This window comes from Manis pentadactyla, chromosome 5, assembly GCF_030020395.1.
Source record: "Manis pentadactyla isolate mManPen7 chromosome 5, mManPen7.hap1, whole genome shotgun sequence".
Classification (NCBI taxonomy): domain Eukaryota; kingdom Metazoa; phylum Chordata; class Mammalia; order Pholidota; family Manidae; genus Manis; species Manis pentadactyla.
In genome coordinates, this window is record NC_080023.1 from 132,157,800 (window position 1) to 132,180,933 (window position 23,134).

General features: G+C 39.4%; 2 protein-coding genes across 5 annotated transcripts in view; one reads left to right on the forward strand and one right to left on the reverse strand.

Annotated features, from left to right (window-relative positions):
* CFAP61 (cilia and flagella associated protein 61) overlaps positions 1–8,914 on the reverse strand; it is a 406,566-nt gene extending 397,652 nt beyond the window's left edge. Inside the window, exons 1-2 of one of the 4 annotated variants that reach the window (XM_057502682.1) lie at positions 8,816–8,909; positions 1,963–2,114 (exon numbers count right to left, since the gene is read on the reverse strand). In XM_057502682.1, coding sequence (XP_057358665.1) covers positions 1,963–2,105 — 143 coding nt within the window. In that variant the 5' untranslated portion in view covers positions 2,106–2,114; positions 8,816–8,909. The other 3 variants (XM_057502680.1, XM_057502681.1, XM_057502683.1) reach the window with 3 other exon arrangements.
* Positions 8,915–8,929: 15 nt separating this feature from the next.
* CRNKL1 (crooked neck pre-mRNA splicing factor 1) lies at positions 8,930–23,134 on the forward strand. The gene is made up of 14 exons (XM_036892235.2): positions 8,930–9,088; positions 10,614–10,766; positions 11,570–11,661; positions 12,187–12,345; positions 12,791–12,957; positions 14,885–15,063; positions 16,208–16,378; positions 17,290–17,481; positions 18,165–18,224; positions 18,959–19,039; positions 19,797–20,036; positions 21,201–21,302; positions 21,722–21,970; positions 22,909–23,134. Exons 1-14 carry the CDS (start codon positions 9,038–9,040, stop codon positions 23,074–23,076), a joined length of 2,064 nt encoding a protein of 687 aa, XP_036748130.1. The 5' UTR covers positions 8,930–9,037; the 3' UTR covers positions 23,077–23,134.

Genomic DNA, 23,134 nt, shown 5'->3' on the forward strand with positions numbered 1-23,134 from the left:
CTCCTGAGTAATACCAAAGAGTGCTTTTATTCTAATTGTGCACCTCCTAATTTATCTGCTGTTTTTTCCTGTAACTTATCTCATGTATTATTTATATCTTGTAACTTACATCTATATATAATATCTATATTAGATTAGCCATTATTGTTACTGTTTTGTACAAGTTAGACGTTTTTTTCTTAGATTTACCCACATATTTGTGCATATTTTTGTTTACTTTCCCTCATGTATCTTGGGCTTTCCAGCTGAGATACTCTTCCTTCTGCTTAGAGTATATTCTAGGAATTTCCTTTATTCAGAGTCCACTGGTAACCTAACTCAGTTTTTGTCTGTCTGAAATGCATTCATTTTCCCCTAGGTATTAAAAAATTATTTCACTGGGTATTCTAGTTTGTTGGGTTTTTTTTCTCTAATATTGTAGATATTCCACTACCTTCTGGCTATACTGTTGCTGTGAGAAATCATTATTTTAATCTTCAGTTGTTTGCAAGCAATTTGTCTTTTCTCTCTGGCTATTTTTCAGATCTTCTATGTAGCTTTGCTATTAGCTGTCTCATTATGATGCCCTTAGTTGTGGATTTCTCCATGTATTTATCCTGTTTGTGACTCACTGAATTTTTCCAGATCTGAGAAGTGGTGCATTTCAATAATTCTGGTAAGTTCTCAGTCATTATCTTTTCAAATATTGATTCTTCCACTTCCCATTATTTCCTTCCAGAGTTTGTTTACATCCAATTGTTAAACATTTGGGGAACCACATAGATAATGAACATGGGCCTCAAATCAACCCGTGCTTATGAATTCTTGGGAGAGGTTTTATCCCTCTCCATTCTATGCTAAGGTTGAAACCAACTAGTTTCTTTACTGTCCATTTTTATGCAGTGGGTTTATGCTTCCTTCACCCTTTCAAAGAACAACCCAGTTTTACACAAAGGGTCCAACACTTCCCTCCTTAGATGGGGGGAGTACTTATTTTCTGTTCTCTGCAAAGCTGTCAAAACAGACATGTGAGACTTCCAGAATGTAGCAAAAATCCTCAAGGAGAAAGCAGCATCGGTTTCTGCTGTTTGCCTCAAGTTTCTGATTTCATTTTGATATTGTTCTCTTCACAGTCCTTAACATCTGCATTTGTGTACATGTGTGTATCAACATGTTGTTTCCATCCAGAGGAAATTATTAAGGTTTTTAATCCAACATAATGCCAAAAAAAAACACCAATTTCACTGGTATACATATTTTTAAAGCATTTTATACATAGTGCCTTACTGCTCTCCAACAAAATTATGCCCATTTACATTACATTTATCAGTGTGGTAATCAGAAGCTATAAATTTTAATGTGTCTTAGGCTGGCCTTAGTTTAAACATTCCAATTGTATTTAACACGAAACTATGAAATCCAAAATACTGAGCTACCTCTTTTCAATGAAAATAATAGGGAACAGATGATAGGATATTTATATTCTAGTGTCTAAAAATTCAAAAACAAGGAGAAAAAAGATCTTTCAAGAAAAAAATCTTCTGAAGTTTAGAAGGGCACTTGAACAGCAGTGGTTAAGAGTCAACCAGGCTTTGTCACTTTACTAACTGCTCAACCCATGGGCAGCCTCCATTCTCTCATGTAAAACAGACACGAGAGTGGCTACCTCACAGCTGAGTAAGACAATATTGGCAGAGCGTGACAGAAAATAAATCCTCAGAACTGATAACTAATATTACTCAGTTGCCCCAAGTGCCTCTACTAGTGGGTGGTGGGGCAGTGGAGATCTGAACCCGAGTTTCGCTGAAGGGTGGGATTGTGCATGATGTGTTGGTTGTTCCCAAAGCTCTCCTGTTCAGTTGGGCAGATTTGCCATTGCCTATTTCCTCACCATGAGCCCCATAAGGACAAAAGAGTAGGGACCCTTCCTGGTGTGTAACAAAATTGATAAACATTCTTGATCTTATATAGCTACATACTTACAGAAGATAGATGATATTAAGACTCCCAAACAGTTTCTGGGTAAATTTTCTAATGAGGTTTTTGATACAATAAATATCCTGCGATTCTGTTCTTCGGCAATGAACCACTTCTATCTTTCCTCTTGGAGAGGTGAGTATTGACATGTTTTATCCCTGCCCCAAAAAGAGAGAAAACAGGCCACTATTAATCAGAGATGACAGGCCAACCCAGTTACAGTACTTACACAATTGGACATTAATTCAAGTTCTGTATGGTCAGAGTAAACGTGTCTTTAGACACGTTTTTCTTTAGACATCATTTTTCTCTCCAGGAGAATGATGTTTCTGGGAATTGGCCTGTCTAGAAATTTCTGCAACTATATTCTTTGTTTCCAGCAAACCTGCTTTACAATATTCTAACAATAGTACTGAAAAGCATTGAGAGGAATATGATTCAGGGTCCTTTAATTTAATTGGCTGTAAGGGCATGTGGTCAAGAGTTACAAAGGAAATATTGACAGCTTCTGCCCATGTTCCACATAGATTTCCCCAAACTGGAGCCCTGAAGGTTAGCAACCCTGAGAGAAATTTTGAGACAAAAAAGTTTCTGTGGTGAAATAAGTGTAGGAAATGCTGCCTGTGATGGACTTCCTGAGTGGCCACCATTCCATTAAAGTCTTTGAGAAGTTCCATAATAAAGTACCCCCTTTCTTTGTATAACCCAGCCTTTCCCACAACCTTTCTGGGGAGAATCTCTAATGACAGCAACAGTGGAGTCAAATGTTCCAGAAAGACTGGGGATCACTGCTGACAGGAACAGTAAGCCACAAAATTATGTGACTCCCTCTCAGTGTCTCAATGTCTCAGTAAGTGTGTGTCTCTCTCCCTGTCCCTCTCTTTCTTCCTTCTTCCCTGGGTCTCTTGCCCCCTCTTTTAACTCCTTTCCTTTTTCCTAGGGAAAAACATTTTATTATGTGCTAGTCAGTAAAGCTCAAATACAGGGAAATTAATTTTCACCTCTGTATTAACTCTACTATGTGGAACATTGCCAGCACCTTGGAAGGCTGCCTCATAGCACTACCAGTCAATACCCCCTCTAAATATAACCACTATTATAACTTCTATCACAGAAATGATCTTTGCCAATTTTTGAACATCATATGAATGGAATTATACAGTGTGCATGGTTTTTCTTTCAAAACACAGTATTTTATAATTTGGCTTTCTCTTGGTGCTGTTGTTGAGATAGATCCTTGTATAATTTTCATTTTGCCAGAGTCCCAAAGAACTTGAGTGCCACAGGGACCTGAGTGCCACACTGGGCTGAGCTCCTCTTTTGCCAAATGAGAAAACTGGAGAGGAGTGACTTGCCTCAGGACACATGTTTGATCAGAAACAGAACTGTGGGCATCCCTTTCTGGCTTAATCCCGTTACTCCCCCTGTTTAAGTAGCCTGTGAGTAAAGGTCCCCTGCCCTCACAGTTCACTGATGATCAAATTAAGTGTTGTTGAACTCTTCTTCCCCATAAATGCTCAGATGTTAAGGGTGCGAGCTGAGGAGTAATGTGGGGACTAGGAAAGGTTGCAGGAGGCAGCCAGGACTACTCAACCAGTAGCCTTCTCATTGGTGAATTCACACCACTCTCCACTTCACAGGTGTTTCATCAGCACTCATGAAGCAAACCCAGCTTACAGACAGCCATACAGTCTAAGCTCACAGAAACTGAAAAGAGCCCCAAATGCCAATGCATTCTAGGTGCTTCTGTGGCCCAGACAGCTAATGAACAAGTCACGTAGCCTAAGTACAAGTCTGACTTCCTCTCCTTTGATGGAACAGGGTGGTAGGAAACCATTTCTCCACCTCACTCACATGTGCTATGTGGCCAATATTTCACAGCCTTGGTGGTGACTGAGGTAAACTGGGGAACTCACATGGTCTTGGCTCCAGAACATATTTTGCCTTGGGAAAATGTGGGCTCAGAATGGCAGGTCCTCATATTTTGCAAAATAAGAAAACCTTAGCATTTATACAGCACTTCCAAAATGGGAAATACTGGCTCAAATGTTTTTCACACTACGCAGATGTAAATTAATATTTCTTTGAGCTGGTTTAGACTCCACCCCTGCCACAGCAAAGCCACCCATGTACTTCCTCTTTGTACATCAACTACATGGAAAGCTCAGCTATCAGAAGGTAGCTGGGGCCATAGCCAAGAACATGGGCCATGGCATCAGACTTCCAGGGATAAGACCGAGCTTCTACCATCTATTAGGTATGTGATCTTGAGCAAGTTAAACTCTCATGACTCAGATTCCTTATCTGTAAATCAGAGATAATCTACATAAGTGAGTTTTATAAGTTGAGTTACTATATGCAAAACACTGAAAGCAGTGTCTGACATATAGTTAAATACTCAGTACATAGTAGCTATCATCATTAATATTCTTATTTTTTAGCACAGATATTCTCAAGATTCAAAATAGTGAACATCAAGAAGCTGCTCACAGTTCCTAAAGCCTGAGGGGCCCTCATCCACTATACAGATGTCAAACCAAGGAAACTAGAGATGGGCAGTACTTGGGCAGCACCTTCACAGTGTGCCTGGGCATCTCTACATTGTTGATGACAACAGGGCCAATCAGTCACCTTTGCAGCAGACATATTCTTTCCTAGATATAGGAACATACTTTTAACCAAGTTGTAGTCAACTTTTGATGACCTGATAGCATTTCCTTTCTAAGATGGCTTTACACAGCCCAGCTGTAATATGAGTCAATTTCACATTCCAACTCTAAAGTTAATCTTTCTTAACATTTACAAAATTATTTTTAATTACACACAAGTAATGTATTAAATGCATCCTTCCTTATGTCTTCTCAATGCATAATACTTTCTCATTATGAAAAACATTTATATATAAGGCTGAAATCCAGGGTTGATTATGGTAAAATACGCTTAACATACAATCTGCCATTTTTACCTTTTCTTAGTGTACAGTTCAGTGGCATTAAGTATATTCACACTGTTGCGCAACCACCACCACTATTTATACCCAAAACTTATTCATCTGAAATCCTATTTTTGAACCTTGGTCCCATCTTTTGAGTCTCCCTTTTGGGGGTTGGAATGTGTTTAATTTCAGACAGTATTCTCTCTTTTAGGAAATCAAACACACACAATACTTGCTGGATGGGCACAATGGCCCAGAAAGGAGATAATCATTGGGTGGTGTCTCACCTGAATACCTCTCTCACTCACTGGCAGAAGCATTAACAAACAATAAAATGACAGTATTATTTCAAAAGAGGCAATCAGAACCTGGTTGACTACCATCTGAGCAATTAAATACTCAATTATATTTTCCATGGCCTCATGTGAATATGGAATTAGATGCTTCCTACAAAAACATAGCATTAATAGAGACAATAAATTTTCATAATTGCAAATATTCTTTACCTTCTTCGGGCATAAACAGACTTTAATAATATCTAGACCCCTGTCAAAGCTAGACATGAATACTGTCATCCTGGTTTGGGGTTTAACTTAAAAGCAAAACTGGAAAGAGACATCCTGTTTATGAAACATAATAAGTTAATGCTACCAATATATAAAAATTCTGAATAGAATAAGAAAATATAATTAGAGAGCTGTACTTAGGAAAAAGGAAATAAGAAAAAAAGAGAATGAGTAAAGGGACATCCCCCACACAGGCAGCAATGACTTTCTGTGCAGTGGCCCGGGAAGTGATAGGGTCTGATATAGGCCCTGTGAGCAAGAATTTTAATGTTCCATGGGGATAGTATGGGCCTCATTTGAAACAGAGAACTGAAACTGAAACCACACAAACAACCTGGACTTTGGAGGAGTGGACCTCCCAGTATGTGAGGGGACTGGAAAACCTAACCCTATAGCCCAAAGAAGTGGCAAAGAAGCCTTCTCTCCTCATAGCTTTAGGTAAAATAAATACATAAATATAACAAAAATACCTGTGAGTATTCTAGGTCCAAATTCTAGACCAAAGTGGGTGTAGCATTTCAATGCACACTACCTGTATAGTATGTAAGTCCCCAGGAACTTCAGATAATAGACTCTGAAAGAGACTATAAAATAAATGTGTATAATTCTTAGAAATACAGAAAGAAAAAGAAAAATCATGAGAACAGGTAATAATGAAAAAAGAACAGAAAATTTACAAGTGGAAAATATGGTTAAAATTTAAATGATTTGGGTGGTTTAAAACATGACTTAAGACTGGAGAGAATTAATGAACTGGAAAACAGGAAGAAATTATTTAAAAAGAAAGCACAAAGAAATAAGAAGAAAATACAGAATGCAGTTAAGAGACATGTAAGAAAGAATGAAAAAAAAAAAAACCTATGTCCCATAGGAATTTCAAAAAGAATAAATGAAAAGTTGTTTGAAAATAAAGGCTAATGAATTTTGAATCCTCATGTCATGAATCCTGAGCAGGAAAATAAAAATAAATCCTAAATATATAGTAGTGAAACAAAAAACCTCAGAGACAAACAGAAAACCTGAAAGGAACCAGATAAAGAGCAAACTGCCTATGAAAGAATAACAGTTAGACTAATATATTTCCCATCAACAACAATAGAAGCCAGTAGTACAGGGGTTGGCAAACTTCTTCTGTTAAGGGACAGATAATAAATATATTAGGTTTCATGAACCACACATTCTTTGCACAACTACTCAGCTCTGCTATTATAGCACAATAATAGCTGGGATAGTGTGTACACAAATGAGTATGGCCGTATTCCAATAAATTTTTACTTATGTACACTGCAAGTTGAATTTATTTAATTTTAATATGTCCTGAAACAGTCTTTTGATTTTTTTAATTGTTTAAAGTTGCTTTAAAAAATCTTAGCTGATGGGCCATACAAAAATAGACAATTAGTCGAATTTGGCTTAGGGGGTATAGTTTCCCTAACACCAGAATCGTATTTTAAAAATAGAGGTAAAAATAACCATTAGCCTAGAATTCTATACCTCGCTAAGCAATCATTTAAAAAATGAAGGTTAAATCAAGATAATTTACTTACTACAAAAACTAAATGATATACCATTCAAAGAACCCAGTTGAAAGAAAAGATGTGTATCAGGAAAAACAAAATTAAAACCAAAAGTGGAATTCAAAATAAAATGCTGAGGGGAGAAAAGCAAGCATGTAGGTATATCAAAATAAGCTTTAATGGCAAGAAGAAAATTAATAATGGTACTTAATTTTGCTTAACAAAAGCCAAACTGAATTGCCAGACTATAAAACTTGTGAAAAGGAAGGAAATTCAATCAAAATAAATCATTCTGAGGTGTTTGTATCTTAGAAAGGAGGCTAGAGATGACTAACTTTAAACTTTGTTAAATCAATTATGCGTAGTTACAAATTTAAGGGAAATCAGTTAGGGGAAACATTTTTTTATTCTAATAGCTATTTTTGTTAGGTGACTTCTCTTTATCACAGTGATACAAAACTCAATTTATTTAAAATTTGAGAAGTGAGATAACTTAAAAATATTTAAATAATAATGTAGGTGTTAGAGAGGTATGGCAGATATTTTTATGTTGGTTACAAATAACTTCAGTTTAGGAAAGCTGCATAAAACTTTGTTCAAAAACAGTCTCTGCAGAGGTGGACATATTTCTACATACACATACTTTTTTCCAAATATCAGAGACTTGGAACTGTCAAAAATATCTTAATCAATTAGCTATCAAACTACAAAAAGACATGGAGGAATATTAAATGCATATTACTAAGCGAAAGAAGCCAATATGAAAAGTCTATGTACTGCATGATTGCAAATGATACATTCCGGGAAAGGCAAAACTATGGATACAATAAAAACACAGCAGTGGTTGCAGGAGGCAAAGCAGGGAGGAAGTATGAATAGGTGGAGCACAGAGGATTTAGGTGGCAGTGAAACTATTCTTGACCATACTGTAATGGTGGACACAGGTCAATATATTATTGCCCAAATCCCACAGTGTACAACACCAAGAGTGAATCCTAATGTAAACTATGGACTTTGAGTGATAATCATGTGTCACTGTAGGCTCATTAAGTGTAACAGATGTCCACTCTGGTGGGGTATACTGATAATGGCGGGTAGGGAGGCTTCCTGGGAAGAGAAACAGGAATTCTCTGCACCTTTCTTTCATTTTTCTGTGAACCTAAAATACCCTAAAAAGTAAGTGCTATTTTTTTTTCAACCATTTGCTTGCACATAACTTTTGTTTCTGAAAGCAGGTCAAGTATTACAATAGCTAACATTTACACACTTTACACAGATTTTCACTTTAGTCCTGGTGAAATAGATGTTATTATTTTCGTCTAATAGTTAAGGACACTGGAGAATGAGAATTTCTATTAGTAAAACATACTCCCAAAAATGTAAACATGTTTATCTGACCGCAAGGCTGGTTTATCTGCTGGCACTCTGCTGATGTAGTTCCATTCTTTTCTGTTACCTGACTTTAAAATGCCTTTAGTTATTTTTATCCACAAGCCTAGATTATTTGGGAACAGCCGTCCTGAAACGAAGTGGATGAACCTGACGCTAGCAAGCCTAGGACAGAACGCGGCGCCCGGCCGCCCGGGAGCGTGGCAGAACGGGGGCGCAGCCGCCCGCCCCGCAGCATGCTGGGAGCGGTAGTTTTCTGGTCGGCTCTCCTTCCCCGCGCTCCAGCGTCCCGGCCGGAGCTTTGTTCCCATTCTCCTAGCCGGACGCCGCGGCTCGACAGCCACCCGTCCTCGCACAGCCATCGTAGTCCCGGAGACTGACCTGGGAATGCGGCCCTGACCGCCTGCTCCCGTCCCCGCGTCCTGCCAGGCAGGCCCGCGCTGCCGCCTCACCTGTCACTCTGGACACAGCGATCCACTCCCGCCTCCAAGGAGGACGCGTAGCCCGGTTACCACAGAAACGAAGTTGCTTCCGTCACTCTCGTGAGGTCAAAGATCACTCTGGTCAGTTCCGCTTCCGGTTCCTGGATCCTGCTTGTTGTCGGAAGGCGGAAGGTGTTGGTACCCTTAGAGGGTGGATTTCTGGGGTACGGGGGTCGCCCGAGGCCTGCAGCCATGGCGGCCTCCACCGCGGCCGGGAAGCAGAGGATTCCCAAAGTGGCCAAGGTAGGCAGCAGCGAGGGACCTGTGGAAGACGGCCGGGGAAGAGGAGCTTGCCCCAGCCTCTTGGTACCCGGGGCGGGAGCGGGTGCTGTGCCTGGAGCAGGCCCGCTACGTGCGGGGCCAACGGGGCAGAGGAGGGGAAGGCTTGTCACCCTGGAGCGAGGTCCGCGTCCGCGAGGCCTCTGGTCCTGGGAGGTGTTTGCGGGGTCGGGGGAGGGATCACTCAGCAAATATGATCTGAGCCCGGCCGTGCTCTAGGCGCCGGGGGCTACGCTCTAATGCGGGCGGCGAGCGGTATTCAAACACATGAGTATGTGTAAGATTGCTACCTTCCCGAGGCTACCTTGCCGTGGAATAATCGGGGCTGTCTGAAGGATCCCCAAAGAAAACTATGCTTAGGAAGGGAGATCTAAGCTGACACTTGCAGACTTTATTGAAGTTAGCCCAGTTGAGAGTAGCAAATTGAGAGATGACAAGAGTTCTGTGGTGGCATAATTTAATTAAACAATAAATTTGATAGTATGTGATATTGCCATCGGTGGCAGGTACTGATTTCCTCAGCCCTGAGGGCTCACTTGAGCTTGCCATTTGTATATCCATTCAGGTGACTCCCAAAGATAATGCATATAAAAAGCACATAGCAGAGCTGACAGTTAATGCTCATTAGATACGAGCTATCATCATTACCATTATCATTTCACATGTGGAATTAAGTAATTAATATTTCTTGTAATTCAATTCCATAAACTTGTATTGGGCACCATTGGCCCAATAAAAATATGTGAACCACATATGTAATTTCAAGTTTTCTTACAGGTACAGTAAGCAGTTAGAACAGGTGACATAGATTTTAAGTACATATTTTATTTAACCCATTATATCCAAGATACTGTAATTTCAACACATAATCAATATTAAAAAAATAATTTGACAGGATATTCTTTTTTTCATACTAAGTCTTCAAAATCCAGTGTATATTTTACTCTGACAGCCCATCTCAGTTTGGACTCACCACTGTGGCTCATAGTCACTGTGTTGGACAGCACAGCTCTAAAGACTTCAAGAAGCTTACAGACTGATGAGAACTTACAGAATATTGCCTTTGGCTTCAAATGCCATGAAAACCCACATGCCTGAGGCTTTATACATGTGGGGCACAAGTTGAATTCTGTAAATAGAGGTTGTAATGCTAGATGAGTTATGACACACATCTTGATAAAACCTCCGATAAGAATCTTGCCTTGGCAACCTCAAAATTTATTATTATACACTAATCTGAAAGGGAAAACTTGCTATATCTGCTACCTTTTCTCCTGAGGCTTTGTCTGTGGCTTTATAGTGGATACCATGTATAAGATAAAAAATAATATTTTTTTCTATTTAGTTTCATAGAGAAATGGGAGTATGTCATACAAAGAGGGCATCTTGTAGTAGTATTTATAAAGTTCACATCCTAAAAAAATGTTTGTTTCCTAAACCATGTGTGAAGAGCATCTACTAAAAAACGAAGTGTCTTCTTTGTTGAAAGGTGAAAAATAAAGCCCCGGCTGAGGTTCAGATAACTGCTGAACAACTTTTAAGAGAAGCTAAAGAAAGAGAACTTGAGCTTCTTCCACCTCCCCCTCAACAGAAGATCACAGATGAAGAAGAGTTAAATGACTACAAACTAAGGAAAAGGAAGGTCAGTCAATGTGATATTTTTCAATCTGTTAATATTACTAAGAACTGACAGGTTAGAGTTTAAAAGTTCCTTATTGGTTGAAGAGGTTATAAGATGAGGTTAGAGTTTCTAGCCACATAAATAATACAGCTTTTAGTTACCAGATAACTTGCATTTTGTGGAACCTTATAAAATATGCCATGAGTTGTCTGTTTTAAAGTATAAAGATATTAAATCCACCAAAGGTGGGTGGAAGTTTAACAGGTGGAATTGACAGCTGGAAGATGGGTGCACTTAGCACGCTTGTGTTGTGTACTCACATCTGTGCCACCCTTTGTTGGAAGAGTTAAGACCTGGAAGGAGCCATGAGAAGACATGGGGATCTCATCTGACCTCCTCATCCCAGAGTGGGGATTATTTTAAACCATTAATCCTGTTGTATCTACATGCTGGTTATTCTCAATGAGCTGTGTGTGAAATTCTGAGTCATTATCGAGAGTACTTAGTCAAAAACATTTTATTAGTAACACTACAGAGTATATTAAAGTATCAGTTTTTATGGGTAATAAGAGAAAATACCAACAATCCTGCAAATAATTCTTTATATCTAAAGTTTATCTTTGTTTGCATGTACGACTTGAAAAAACACCTGTGATTGTAACTTTCTTTAGTGCACTGCTTATTTCAAAAGACTTCCAGGATGTGATTTCTCTTAAATAAGAAAATGAATAACCTAACCTTTTGAGTATAAGAATTAATAGACAAAGAATGATGTCATTTTTAATCATTTTTCCTTTCATTTGACCTTTTTTATCCTCCTGCAGACTTTTGAAGATAACATAAGAAAAAACAGGACTGTGATTAGTAACTGGATAAAATATGCACAATGGGAAGAGAGTCTGAAGGAGATTCAAAGGTAAAATTGCTGTGCAAGTAATTTCATATGTAAAGACATCCATTTTTAACAGATACTTGAAAATAATGTTAAAACACGAGCAAAACAATGTGTCCCTAGTAGTAATTTTCTAAGATGTTCCACAGCATGCTCTCTAGCCAGAGAAGTGCAGTTCCATCTGCTTTCTCTCTGGGAGTTTTAAAAATAAAATTTGTTCTACTGAAAACCAGTGGACAACAATATAAAAATAACAACTGGCGCTTCCTGTTGTCTAGTATTTCTGCATTTTCCCAGCATACCCCCTGCCCAGCTGGGCCTTTGTTCTTGCCAGTCCCTGAACACATCCCATCTCCCTACCTGACACGTGGCTATTCCCTCTGCCTGGTATGAGCACCCTGAGATCATATCTTTTCACTCCTAGGTGACCTTGGCTCAGGTAGATCCAATACTAGCAAGGTTCTGCAGATGTTTTGAAATAGTTGCCATGTGTGTTGAATGCACTTCTCTTGATGCTCTTCAAATACTCCCCAAATCTTGCTGCTTTAGGGCTCGGTCCATATACGAGAGAGCTTTAGATGTGGACTATCGAAATATTACACTCTGGCTGAAATATGCAGAAATGGAAATGAAGAATCGCCAGGTCAACCATGCCCGAAATATCTGGGACCGGGCCATAACAACTCTGCCTCGAGTCAACCAATTCTGGTAAGATTCTGATCTAATAAAACAGCTTTGTGTAGACTACAAAAGTTCCATATTTTGGGGTATTTGTTTTATTTACATAGTTCTAATTGTATTTAATTGTACATCCTGTTTTTCCTTTAAACGTACCATAAGTACTTTTTAATGTCCTATATAGTCTGTTGAAATCATACAGTGTATAATCAGAACTGGAATTTTGTTTGCAGTTTTTTATGCACAAGAAACTTCTTATTGAATCAAGCAATTTTTAAGAAAAAATGTTTTTTCTGTGGTTCATCCTGCTTAGATTTATATTTTAATAAGAAAATGTGTTTGATTTAACCTTTAGGGAAGATAAAGCCCTAAATCCTCTACATATTTAAGAAAGTTAGAACTAGAAATTGCCAAAATCATTTTTTCCCTAAGTCACTGTGACCTTGACAGGTATTTTCGGATGATTTTGTTAAAGGTACAAGTACACATACATGGAGGAGATGTTGGGAAACATTGCTGGTGCCCGGCAGGTGTTTGAGCGCTGGATGGAATGGCAGCCTGAGGAGCAAGCCTGGCACTCATACATCAACTTTGAGCTGAGATACAAAGAGGTGGATCGGGCCCGCACCATTTATGAGCGCTATATCCTTTATGAGGGCTCAACATTGCCCTGGTGCTGCTCCTCCCATGGCGGAGTAGTCATGGTCTGCATAGAGTCGTTCCTGTAGGCGTAGCAGTCAAGGATGCAAGTTTCGTCTGCTTCATAAGCTACTTATATATTATCTAGGGACATAGGCTTAGTCAGAGCAAAAGTTATCGTCAGGATAACTTAATCTTTTCCAGTTAGACTTCGGATGTGTTTACACTTTTGGTATGAATGCTGTGGTTCCTCGTGGAAATGACATGCTGTTATAGCCAGTCCTGTTTTTCTAGGCTTTGTGTCAGTCATTAGCACCATTACTAGAGTCCATCCAAAGGTTTATTGTTAACTAGCCATGTGACTCCAGTGAGTCAGTTAACTCCTTTGAGCCTTAGTGCACTCATCTTTAAAATGAGAATAAAAATTCCTACTGTGGACTAATGTAACATGTGAGAGCACTCTTAGCACTTTAGCACTGAAGTAGTCAGTCCTCAGTATTCATATTTGTGAATTCTGCTTTGAAATGTATCTCTAACCCCAAAATCAATTCATGTGGCACTTCTGTAGTCATTTGCTGACAAGTACAGAGTGATGAAAAATGTGCATCCCCAGAAGCATGTGGTCTAGCTAACACAGTGACCGCCTGCCTTGTCTCTGCTCTCAGCCAGAGATGACCAGAGGGTGGAAGCAGGAGGGGCAGGGTGGTGTGCAGGAAGCTCCAGCTCTGGGGCCTGTTGGGTGGGTTCGAGTCCCTTCTCTGGTACTGGTTAGTGTGGTGGCCTCAGGCAAGTCACTTAACACTTCTGAACCTTGTTTTCTCTTTTATAAAATAAATAGAATTTACAAGGCTTAGGTGTTTTTAAAATTTAAGATAATATGAAATACACATATGTGTGTGTGTATATGTAAGTATATATGAATACATTTACACATACGTATTCCTCTGGGAACACTGATATTCTCCAGTTACATGGTCAGAGTGACTTCATAGAATAAAGCTACCAGGACAAACAAGAAATAACTTTCCTATGCAATTTTTAGATCTTAATTACATCTATACTCATTTAATACCATTAATTTAACAAAAGCTCTTAATGACACTTGATATGTGCCAGGCATCATCTTAAGCACTTTACAAATATTGTCGTTTAGTCCATAACAACCTGCGATGCAAGAACCATTGCATCCTACAGACAAGAAAGTAGAGGCTTAAGAGATTAAGAAGCTTGACCAGGGTCCAGGTAGTGAAGGACATGGGATTTGAACCCAGAAGCAGTTTCAGAGTCTAAGTTATTAAAATCATTGCCATATTTGAATGCATTACTACTTTGGAAATTAATAATTTCCTCAAGGAAGGTAGATTAAAAATAGATACAGCCTAATAAGAAATGGTAATTCAAAACTTTCTCTTTTGGTTCTAGCTTTCTTTTCATGACTTTTCTTCTTAATCATTAGTTCAAATATTAATGTTATTCAGCATTTAGTATAGCAGGAGCAAGCCTGGCACTCGTACATCAGCTTTGAGCTAATTTATTGACCACGTTGTTTTGGCATGATGCTAAGAGCTTTACATACATTTCCACATTTAAAGCTGGCGACCATCCAATGAGATGGTTGGTATTATTTTTCTTTTTTTGCAGATGATAAAACTGAGGCTTAGGCAAGTTAAGTGACTTGTCCAGGATCACATGGCTTCGGTGTCTTCATTGTACCAACTCCTGTTTGTATCTACTTCCAAAATACTGGATAAACACTGGAGGAAGACAGATGAACAAGTTGCAGCCCCCTCATGGTGGTCACAATTCGGTGGTTTCCTACATTTCTACATTTTGTCACCCCTGCAGTTGCAGTTTCTGTCATTGGGATTTTGGGTTTGGGTTTTCTTTAAGCTGTGTTGTCTTCCCTAGCATTTCCTTAATTCCCCTGAACTTGTTCTTGTGCACCCTGATGTCAAGAACTGGATCAAGTATGCCCGCTTTGAAGAAAAACATGGTTATTTTGCCCACGCACGGAAAGTATATGAGAGAGCTGTCGAGTTCTTTGGAGATGAACATATGGATGAACACCTTTACGTTGCCTTTGCCAAATTTGAAGAAAACCAAAAAGAAGTAAGTAAACTTAATCTGATGATGTTGAAAAACAGCTTAGAAAACATTACTTCTTATGCACATTGAATTCATTTCCATTTTCTCACTTTTGGAAAAATGTTTTCAAAATACAAAAGTATGATTTCTCGAAGAAAACAGCATACATTGTGGCTAAGCTGCAGATTGGGGGCTGAGTGATTATAGTTTGTATTATACCTCTTAATTTTATTGTGCTTTGCTTGAAAATTAAGTCTTTAAATCTAGTATGAGAATATTGTCTATAAACTGAGAGTTATTAGTACCCTGAATAAAGGGCTTTGTCAGTAATACACCTGGGAAGCAAAAAGTCCAGAGCCCAGAACAGAGAACAGAATTTGAAAAGAAAGCAGAGACTGCCCCACAAAAAAAGTCAATTCTTTTCTTCTGTAATATGTATGGAAAATAATCCTTTAAAGTAGCTCAAATAATATAGAGTTGAGAGAGGCTGAGGTCTGAATACACGATTTTGCAATAACGAGTTCAGATTCTGTTCTAAGGGCAGTGGGAAGTATTGAAGGATTTTAAGCAGGAGCATGATGGGATATAATTTATAGTGTAAGGAAAGCCTTTAGCTAATTCATGGAGATTGCACAGATGAAAGGTGGCAGGAGTGGAAGTGAGGAGACTTTTGTAATGGTCCAGGGAAGAAAGGAGGCTGGGAGGCAGGGGGCTGGGGAGAAGTGAGATGCCAGGTTGAAGAGGTAGAAGTGGCAGGGCTTGCTGAAGCAGTGAATGTGTGGAATGAGCAAGGACAGCAATCAAGGAGGACCCCTAGGCTTTTGGTAAGTGCGTAACGGTAGGTGTTGCTTCCCAAGATTGGTGAGACTGAGAGAGACCCTGGTTTGGTGGGAGAAACGGGCTCAGTTTTGGACCTGTTTAGTCTAGATGTGCAGAAAGATCCAACTGGCAATGTTAGGGAGACAGTATTAAATGTGGCGCTCAGGGAATGGTGTCAGTCCATTCTGCCTAGAACAGCCTCAACAAGGAGAAGAAAAATATTGTTTGGACATTTTTAGGTCTCAGAAATCTAATGCACAAGTCATGCTTTATGTCACAAGTACTTTCCTAGAAGTGACTAGAATGAGAATATTGTGTTACAGAAGATAATTGTCCTATGTGCTTTTAGTTTGAAAGGGTGCGAGTGATCTACAAGTATGCCCTCGATAGAATTTCAAAACAAGAGGCTCAAGAACTCTTTAAAAATTATACCATCTTTGAGAAGAAGTTTGGTGATAGGAGGGGTATTGAAGACATCATTGTGAGCAAACGGAGATTCCAGTATGAAGAAGAAGTGAAGGTGAGTGCTGGTGTAGATAATTCTGCAGGTAGCTAACCAACACTCACTACAGTAAAATGAAGAAAAAAAAGTTAGGGCTACAAGGACTTACTCTCATGATGATGTGTCTGCGATAAATTGGCAACTATTCCAGACAGAGAGGAGCGAAGCTGATACATGAGGCAAGCATACAGCCCTTGGATTTGCCCTGCGACTCCCATGTTGCAAGTCACTTAGTTGATTGTTGACCATACAGCTTGATCAAAAGAGATCTGGAGCCCATTTGAGCTCATTTTTGAAAAAAATTGGAAGAACCAGAGATTGATCCAAAAACCTTTTATATTTTACTTTTTAGGTTAACTGAACAAAAGATGTAGCTATGGTTCCATTCTCATCTCTTTATCTGTAATGTACTTGTTCGATGTGAATTCAAAGATAGCGGTTTTCTTTACTATTCTGTTTTGTATTTTAAAATACTTCTGCTTAGTCAAATTAAGATATCGACAAAGGACTAAGTCTGATATTAAGTGAGTTCAGCAAGATATGTTCAAGATAAGTCACTACTAGTGGAAAAGGTAGGTTTCACAATTGTGAGCATGTATAATTCCACTGTAATTTTAAATCTAGCTCTAATGATATGTAGTCATATAAATAAATATGTTTATAAAAATAAGCATCTAATTATCAAATAATTACCTTGGGAGTGGTGGTTGTAGATAAAGGAGGACTTGCTATGGACAGTTGGCTAATAATCTGTCCTGTATAGTCCTTCCTATTTATAAATTCTCAGGAATGGTATTTTTAAATGAGAACATGCAAGATCCAGAAAAACACTGCTAAAATATAGAAATTCTGGTCCTTTCTTTCAGCTCACATAGTCCAACAAGTGTAGCTCTTGGTTTTGTTTTTATTCATGAAATTTGTCTTTTTAGGCAAATCCACACAATTACGATGCATGGTTTGATTACTTGCGCTTGGTAGAAAGTGATGCAGAAGCAGAAACTGTGCGGGAGGTCTATGAACGAGCCATTGGCAACGTCCCGCCCATTCAGGAGAAGCGGCACTGGAAGCGCTACATCTATCTGTGGGTAAACTACGCGCTCTATGAGGAGCTGGAGGCGAAGGTAAGAGTGGGATCACCAGCCACAGCCTGTGCACTTGCAGTTTGGCTCTTGTGGGTCGGAATCCTTGAAACAGGGATCTCGTTTCAGGTTCTTAGGGGCGCAGGCTTTCACTGAGCTATATCATTACATATTGTCTCTGCAACATTTTAAACTCAGTATACCTGTTGTGGGTGTATTTTGAGGCATATTTTTGTTTTATTTTATTTTGTTTTTTAAACCTTGAGGCACAATAAAATAATCATTTGGAACATGAAAGGGAACCAGCCCTTAGCATAATTATACATAGTTTCCTGGGTTTTCTCATAACAGGGATCATAGCCGGGTTGCACATTTTTGCTTTAAAGATCAAGGGAGATTTTCAGAAATTGGTTGTATGTAATTTAATAGGAAAAAATTAACTTTCTGCTGTTAACCTGAGACAGATCAACAATAAGATGTCTTTTTTTCCTATCAGACAAGAAGCCTTTCTAAAGAGAAGCTTTAAGGGTTTGATGGCCCTGTTACTGGTGATTCTTTAACCAAAGTTTAATGGCCAAACGTAGTTCATTTTTTATCATAAATGGAATCAGGGCTTGAAAGTAGCAACTTGTGAAAACATAATGTTGGGGGTGTACACCTTTCTTGTATTAGTAAAATTAGTAACAGATGTTACTATTTTGTGAAAATCTCTTATTCTAATACAGGATCCTGAGAGGACAAGACAGGTCTATCAAGCCTCTTTGGAACTAATCCCTCATAAAAAGGTATGTTTGCTCTAAACATTTTGTTCCAAATGTGTCAAAATCCTGCTTCTGTTACTGGTGAAATAATTCAGTGAAATAATACTGAAGTGAATATTTCCTGCTAGGCACCATGGAAAACCTAAACAAGAATTAGGTATGCTCTGTGCCTCTGAAAACAGCTTACAGTCTAGTGGAGAGGACAATTTGCGTGAAAAGACAAATGACTAATACAGATAATAATGTAGCGATTCAGAGGAGGTTGGCGGGGGGGTGCTTGGAATAGACTGAGTGGAAGGTAGAATGTGCAGGTCCAGTGAACGCATAGCATGTGCAGGAAATAACCAGCCAGTGCCTCTTGGCGATTGAATGGGTGTGCGCATGCATGGGTGCACCTGCCTATGCTGGAAGCACTTGAGACGGTGTCTGTGCCATAATTCCCAGCACATGAGAAACAAGTAGAAATGCTTGCTGAGTTACCTACTAGAATAGAGGTGGCATGTTCTGCCTGTTCACAAGCATATGCACAAAACAAAGCTCATTCTCAGTAGGGGCTCCATGCACTAAAGTATCCAGATTAGTTTGTGACTTTTGTGAAAGAAACATCGCCTTTGCTTACAAGCAAGAAAAGACATCCATCCTAGCTCTGAAGTTTTAGGGAAATCTAATTGTGGCCTTTTGTTAATTTAAATTTAACTTAATTCAATTTAATTTAAATGAATCTCTTAAGTTAGATGTTTTGTGCTTTTGTTTTCTAGTTCACTTTTGCCAAAATGTGGTTACTATATGCACAATTTGAAATAAGACAGAAAAATTTACCGTATGCTAGAAGAGCTCTGGTAAGTAAAGAAGGATCAAGATGCATTATTAACTTATATGAGAAGGAAATTGAAATCTTAAGTGCTTCCAAGTCAAATGATTCCTACTGAAAAAGCAAAAGAAATATTACACCTTTATAATCTAAGACATGTTAGAAAGAAAACACATGGCCTTTGAAGAAAGATGGGGTGATAATGCTTAAGTTATTCCATTTCAACATTGGAAACTATCAGTAGGTACCAGTTACCAGATCCTTCCTCAGACTAGAAAGATCTGATCCTGTGCAAAATGTTTGGTGTATTAAGTGCATCTCCTCAACAGCTGTTCTAAAATTTCTTAACAATTGTTCTAAAATTTAACAGGTTCAAATACTGCATTTTAAATGTAGTTATCTTGATAAGCTACTCTCATGACTATGGACCACAAGGCAGGTTTCATTCTGTGATCACCTTTTTACTTATAGGGGGTTTTATTCATCTGGCAGCCATATTCTCTCAGAGATCCTGAGAAATTAAGTAAAATCCAAAATAGTTAGCCAACAATTATGAGACATTGTGTCTTTCTGAACAGGCACCAGTGGGCAAAGGCCCTCTCACTAGCTGAATGAATTAGGTTTCCTTGGCGCCTGTCGGGAAGCAGCATGAGCCGTGTGCTGGCCCAGAGGGAGAGAACAGCTTGCCATGTCGACTCTCCAGGGCTCTTCCTCAGTACAGAACAGCTTCTAGCATAGGCTGATGATGTCTCTACACTCAGTGATTTGGTCATTCTGTTTTCCAGGGAACTTCCATAGGCAAATGTCCAAAGAACAAGTTATTTAAAGGTTACATAGAATTGGAACTACAGCTTCGTGAATTTGACAGGTGCCGGAAGCTTTATGAAAAATTCCTGGAATTTGGACCTGAAAATTGTACCTCTTGGATTAAATTTGCAGAATTAGAGACAATCCTTGGTGATACTGAGAGAGCCCGGGCGATCTACGAGTTAGCCATCAGTCAACCACGCTTAGACATGCCTGAGGTGAGGATCTCGAGTTGAATATAATTTTCCTTGACACTCCTCTAGTATTACCTTAGATGACTATCTAAATGTGCATTTTAAAGTATAATGAAGACTTAAGGTGGAGTCTTCTGCACACATAGGACTGTTGTGTTTTGGGGATAGGCAGGAGGGAGCAGCCCTCTAGTTGAATACCTAAGCACAGTAAAGCCCCACTGTGACACCCAGGATGAACTGGGACATCATGGAGTGGGTAGCTGGCTCTCTTCCTCCCTTTCTCAAGCACAACAAACAGAAGGCTGGGCAAGGAAATAGGCAGTCAGCAGCCCCATCTGGAGAACAAGGGAGATAAAGGTTGATGCTGCACATGCCCAAATTCTCCTGGCACAGTTGTGCCCGGATTGGGCCAGCAAAGAGGCTCTCACTAAACCAGTATGTTCCTGGAATTACTATTGTGCTGTCCTAGAAGTTCCAACCTGCCACAGGATTTCTGTATTTAAGCTTGAGCCACAAGGTGGCACCAAACTACAATTAGGATGGATTTGAATCTCACTGAGCCCCTGAACTCATCAGCCGTTTTGTTAATCTCCCACCAGAGATCTTCTGCATTTAATCGCTCAGGCCCCACTGGCTGCATTAGGTAGGGACTTTGGTCTGACTGGTTCCATTGGTCAGCCTCAGCTCCTCCACAGATTGCTGCTGCCAGGCATCCAGGCCACATTCTACTTACCCTTGTGCCCTGACAGGCTATATCTAACAGCTGTATAGCTATTCACTGAGTGCCTATTGAGTTAAACTCAGACTTATCAAGGAATTTACAGTGGAGATAAGAATGTATACAGGTTAATCTAGACCTGTGTTCTCCCTGCACATTCAGCTGTATATGGGAGGATCATGACAGTGCCTGGGAGACTTGGCAAGTTCTCAGCAATGCTTGATGTCCAGCATTTGTGAAACTCCAAAAGAGAATCCAAAAAGGAATCCATGGCCCCTTTTCTCATAGTCTGGAATTCTAGCTAAGTTTTGGCCAGCTTAGAAGTGCCATATGTTCTGGTACCCATATGTTCTTTAATTGTTTATAAAAGTCTTAGGTTCCTAGATGGCCTGGGTTGGAATGGTGGTTAAGCTGTGCTTTGGATAGGGGCATGTTGCTTTTTCAATGTCAAGACCTATTATCTTTCGTAGGTACTTTGGAAATCATATATTGATTTTGAAATTGAGCAGGAGGAAACTGAAAGAACACGAAATCTTTACCGACGTTTGCTTCAGCGGACACAGCATGTCAAGGTATCCTGTGCTTTGTAAACAATCTTTGATTTTGCTCAAATTTACAGTTCTGAAGAAAATACTGCGTTTGTATCTTAAGTGTTATTTACTTACTTATGTATGCATTTTAGATGACTAATTTGCTATTAAAGAGAATGCATGAGTCTTGGAGGACTTTGGAATACTAAGCTTATGCCAGTTCAGTATTTACACTGCATGTGAATAACTTGGATATCACAGGGGTAACAAGTTTTAAGATGATTTCAAACATCTAATTGGACATAGACACAGATTGCCTCATTACTGAAGCATGTAGTCAATGTTACATTCTATGGACATATTAGTATGTTCAGATGCCATTAACTAGAAATTAGTTTTATTATCAGATTATTGTCTCCTGAGTGACATGGTTAATTTAGTTCTATAATCATTTTTTAAAGGTGTGGATCAGTTTTGCTCAGTTTGAGTTGTCTTCAGGGAAAGAAGGAAGTTTGGCTAAATGCAGACAAATTTATGAAGAGGCTAATAAAACCATGCGCAACTGTGAAGAAAAGGAGGAGAGACTTATGCTGCTGGAATCTTGGAGAAGCTTTGAGGATGAATTTGGAACAGTATCAGATAAGGAAAGAGTAGACAAACTCATGCCAGAGAAAGTCAAGAAGAGAAGAAAGGTCCAGGCTGATGATGGGGTAAGAACTGAGCCCTGGAGCTGGTCATCTGACATCCAGCGAGCAGAAATGCATCTGAGTTTGAAATCTGTACTTTAAAGTGGCTTATGGGCAGTCTGAGAACGGGAGCAGACAGCCTGGAGGGGGAGAGTTACAGACTGGCAGCTATGGCAATCCAGAGCAAGACATACGGTCTACCTGGGGGTGACATGTGGGAGGAGGCTTGGCAGTGGTTTCTCACTGGTGGCTGATTCCAGGAACTATATGAAGTGTAGTGTTTCAGGAGCACTGAGCAGGAAGTCAGGGTGGAGGGAAATGAAACTCAGTTTTTAGGTAGGAGTCGATCCAGAGGCTTTGTAGCTGTCGGAGGCTCTTAGGCACAGAATGGCAGCAGCCAGCTATCGGCATCTCCAGCAGGCAGACTAGAGGAGCCTGTCTTGGGGACCTGGTGGGAGGCTGTTTTAAACAAAGCAAGTGGTGGTGGAAGCTGAAACCAGCACATCTTAAGAAAGTCAGATAAATGACCCTTTGGAGGTAGGGGTGTTTAAGGGCAGGGAGTTGGAATAATAATGCAGATTCAGATTTATGGCTTTCATTACTGAGTAATTAGTTAAGTAAATCTTTAAGAATGTAAAATCTTAAACACAGACTGCAAGATGGAGTTGGAGAGGCTGTTTTCTTGGTTGACTTTAAGTAGGTCTGCTTAGATTTTTAGGATTTTTTCCACCAGTTTTTAGCTTTCCATGAGCAAACTTGGGGCAGCACCAGTCCAGCACTCCTTATTCCGTTGTCCGGGCCTGGCCTTGTTCTCTGTGGTAGACACTGATGTTTTGTGAAGTGAAGAGCAGGTGAATGTGAACTGTGTTTTCTAGTGCAAATTCTCCACTTTAAAGTACTTGAAGTGTGACTATTTCAGCCACTGTTAGCTTATCTTTTAATTGATTCACTTTTTTCTGTAGTCTGATGCAGGCTGGGAAGAATACTATGATTACATCTTTCCTGAGGATGCTGCCAATCAACCCAACCTCAAGCTCCTGGCCATGGCCAAACTTTGGAAGAAACAGCAACAGGAAAAGGAGGCTGCTGAGCAAGACCCAGATAAGGACATTGATGAGAGTGAATCCTGATCTTGTTCATATTGATAAATGATTTATTTTTTTTATAAATTAATAGTTTGGAACCCTT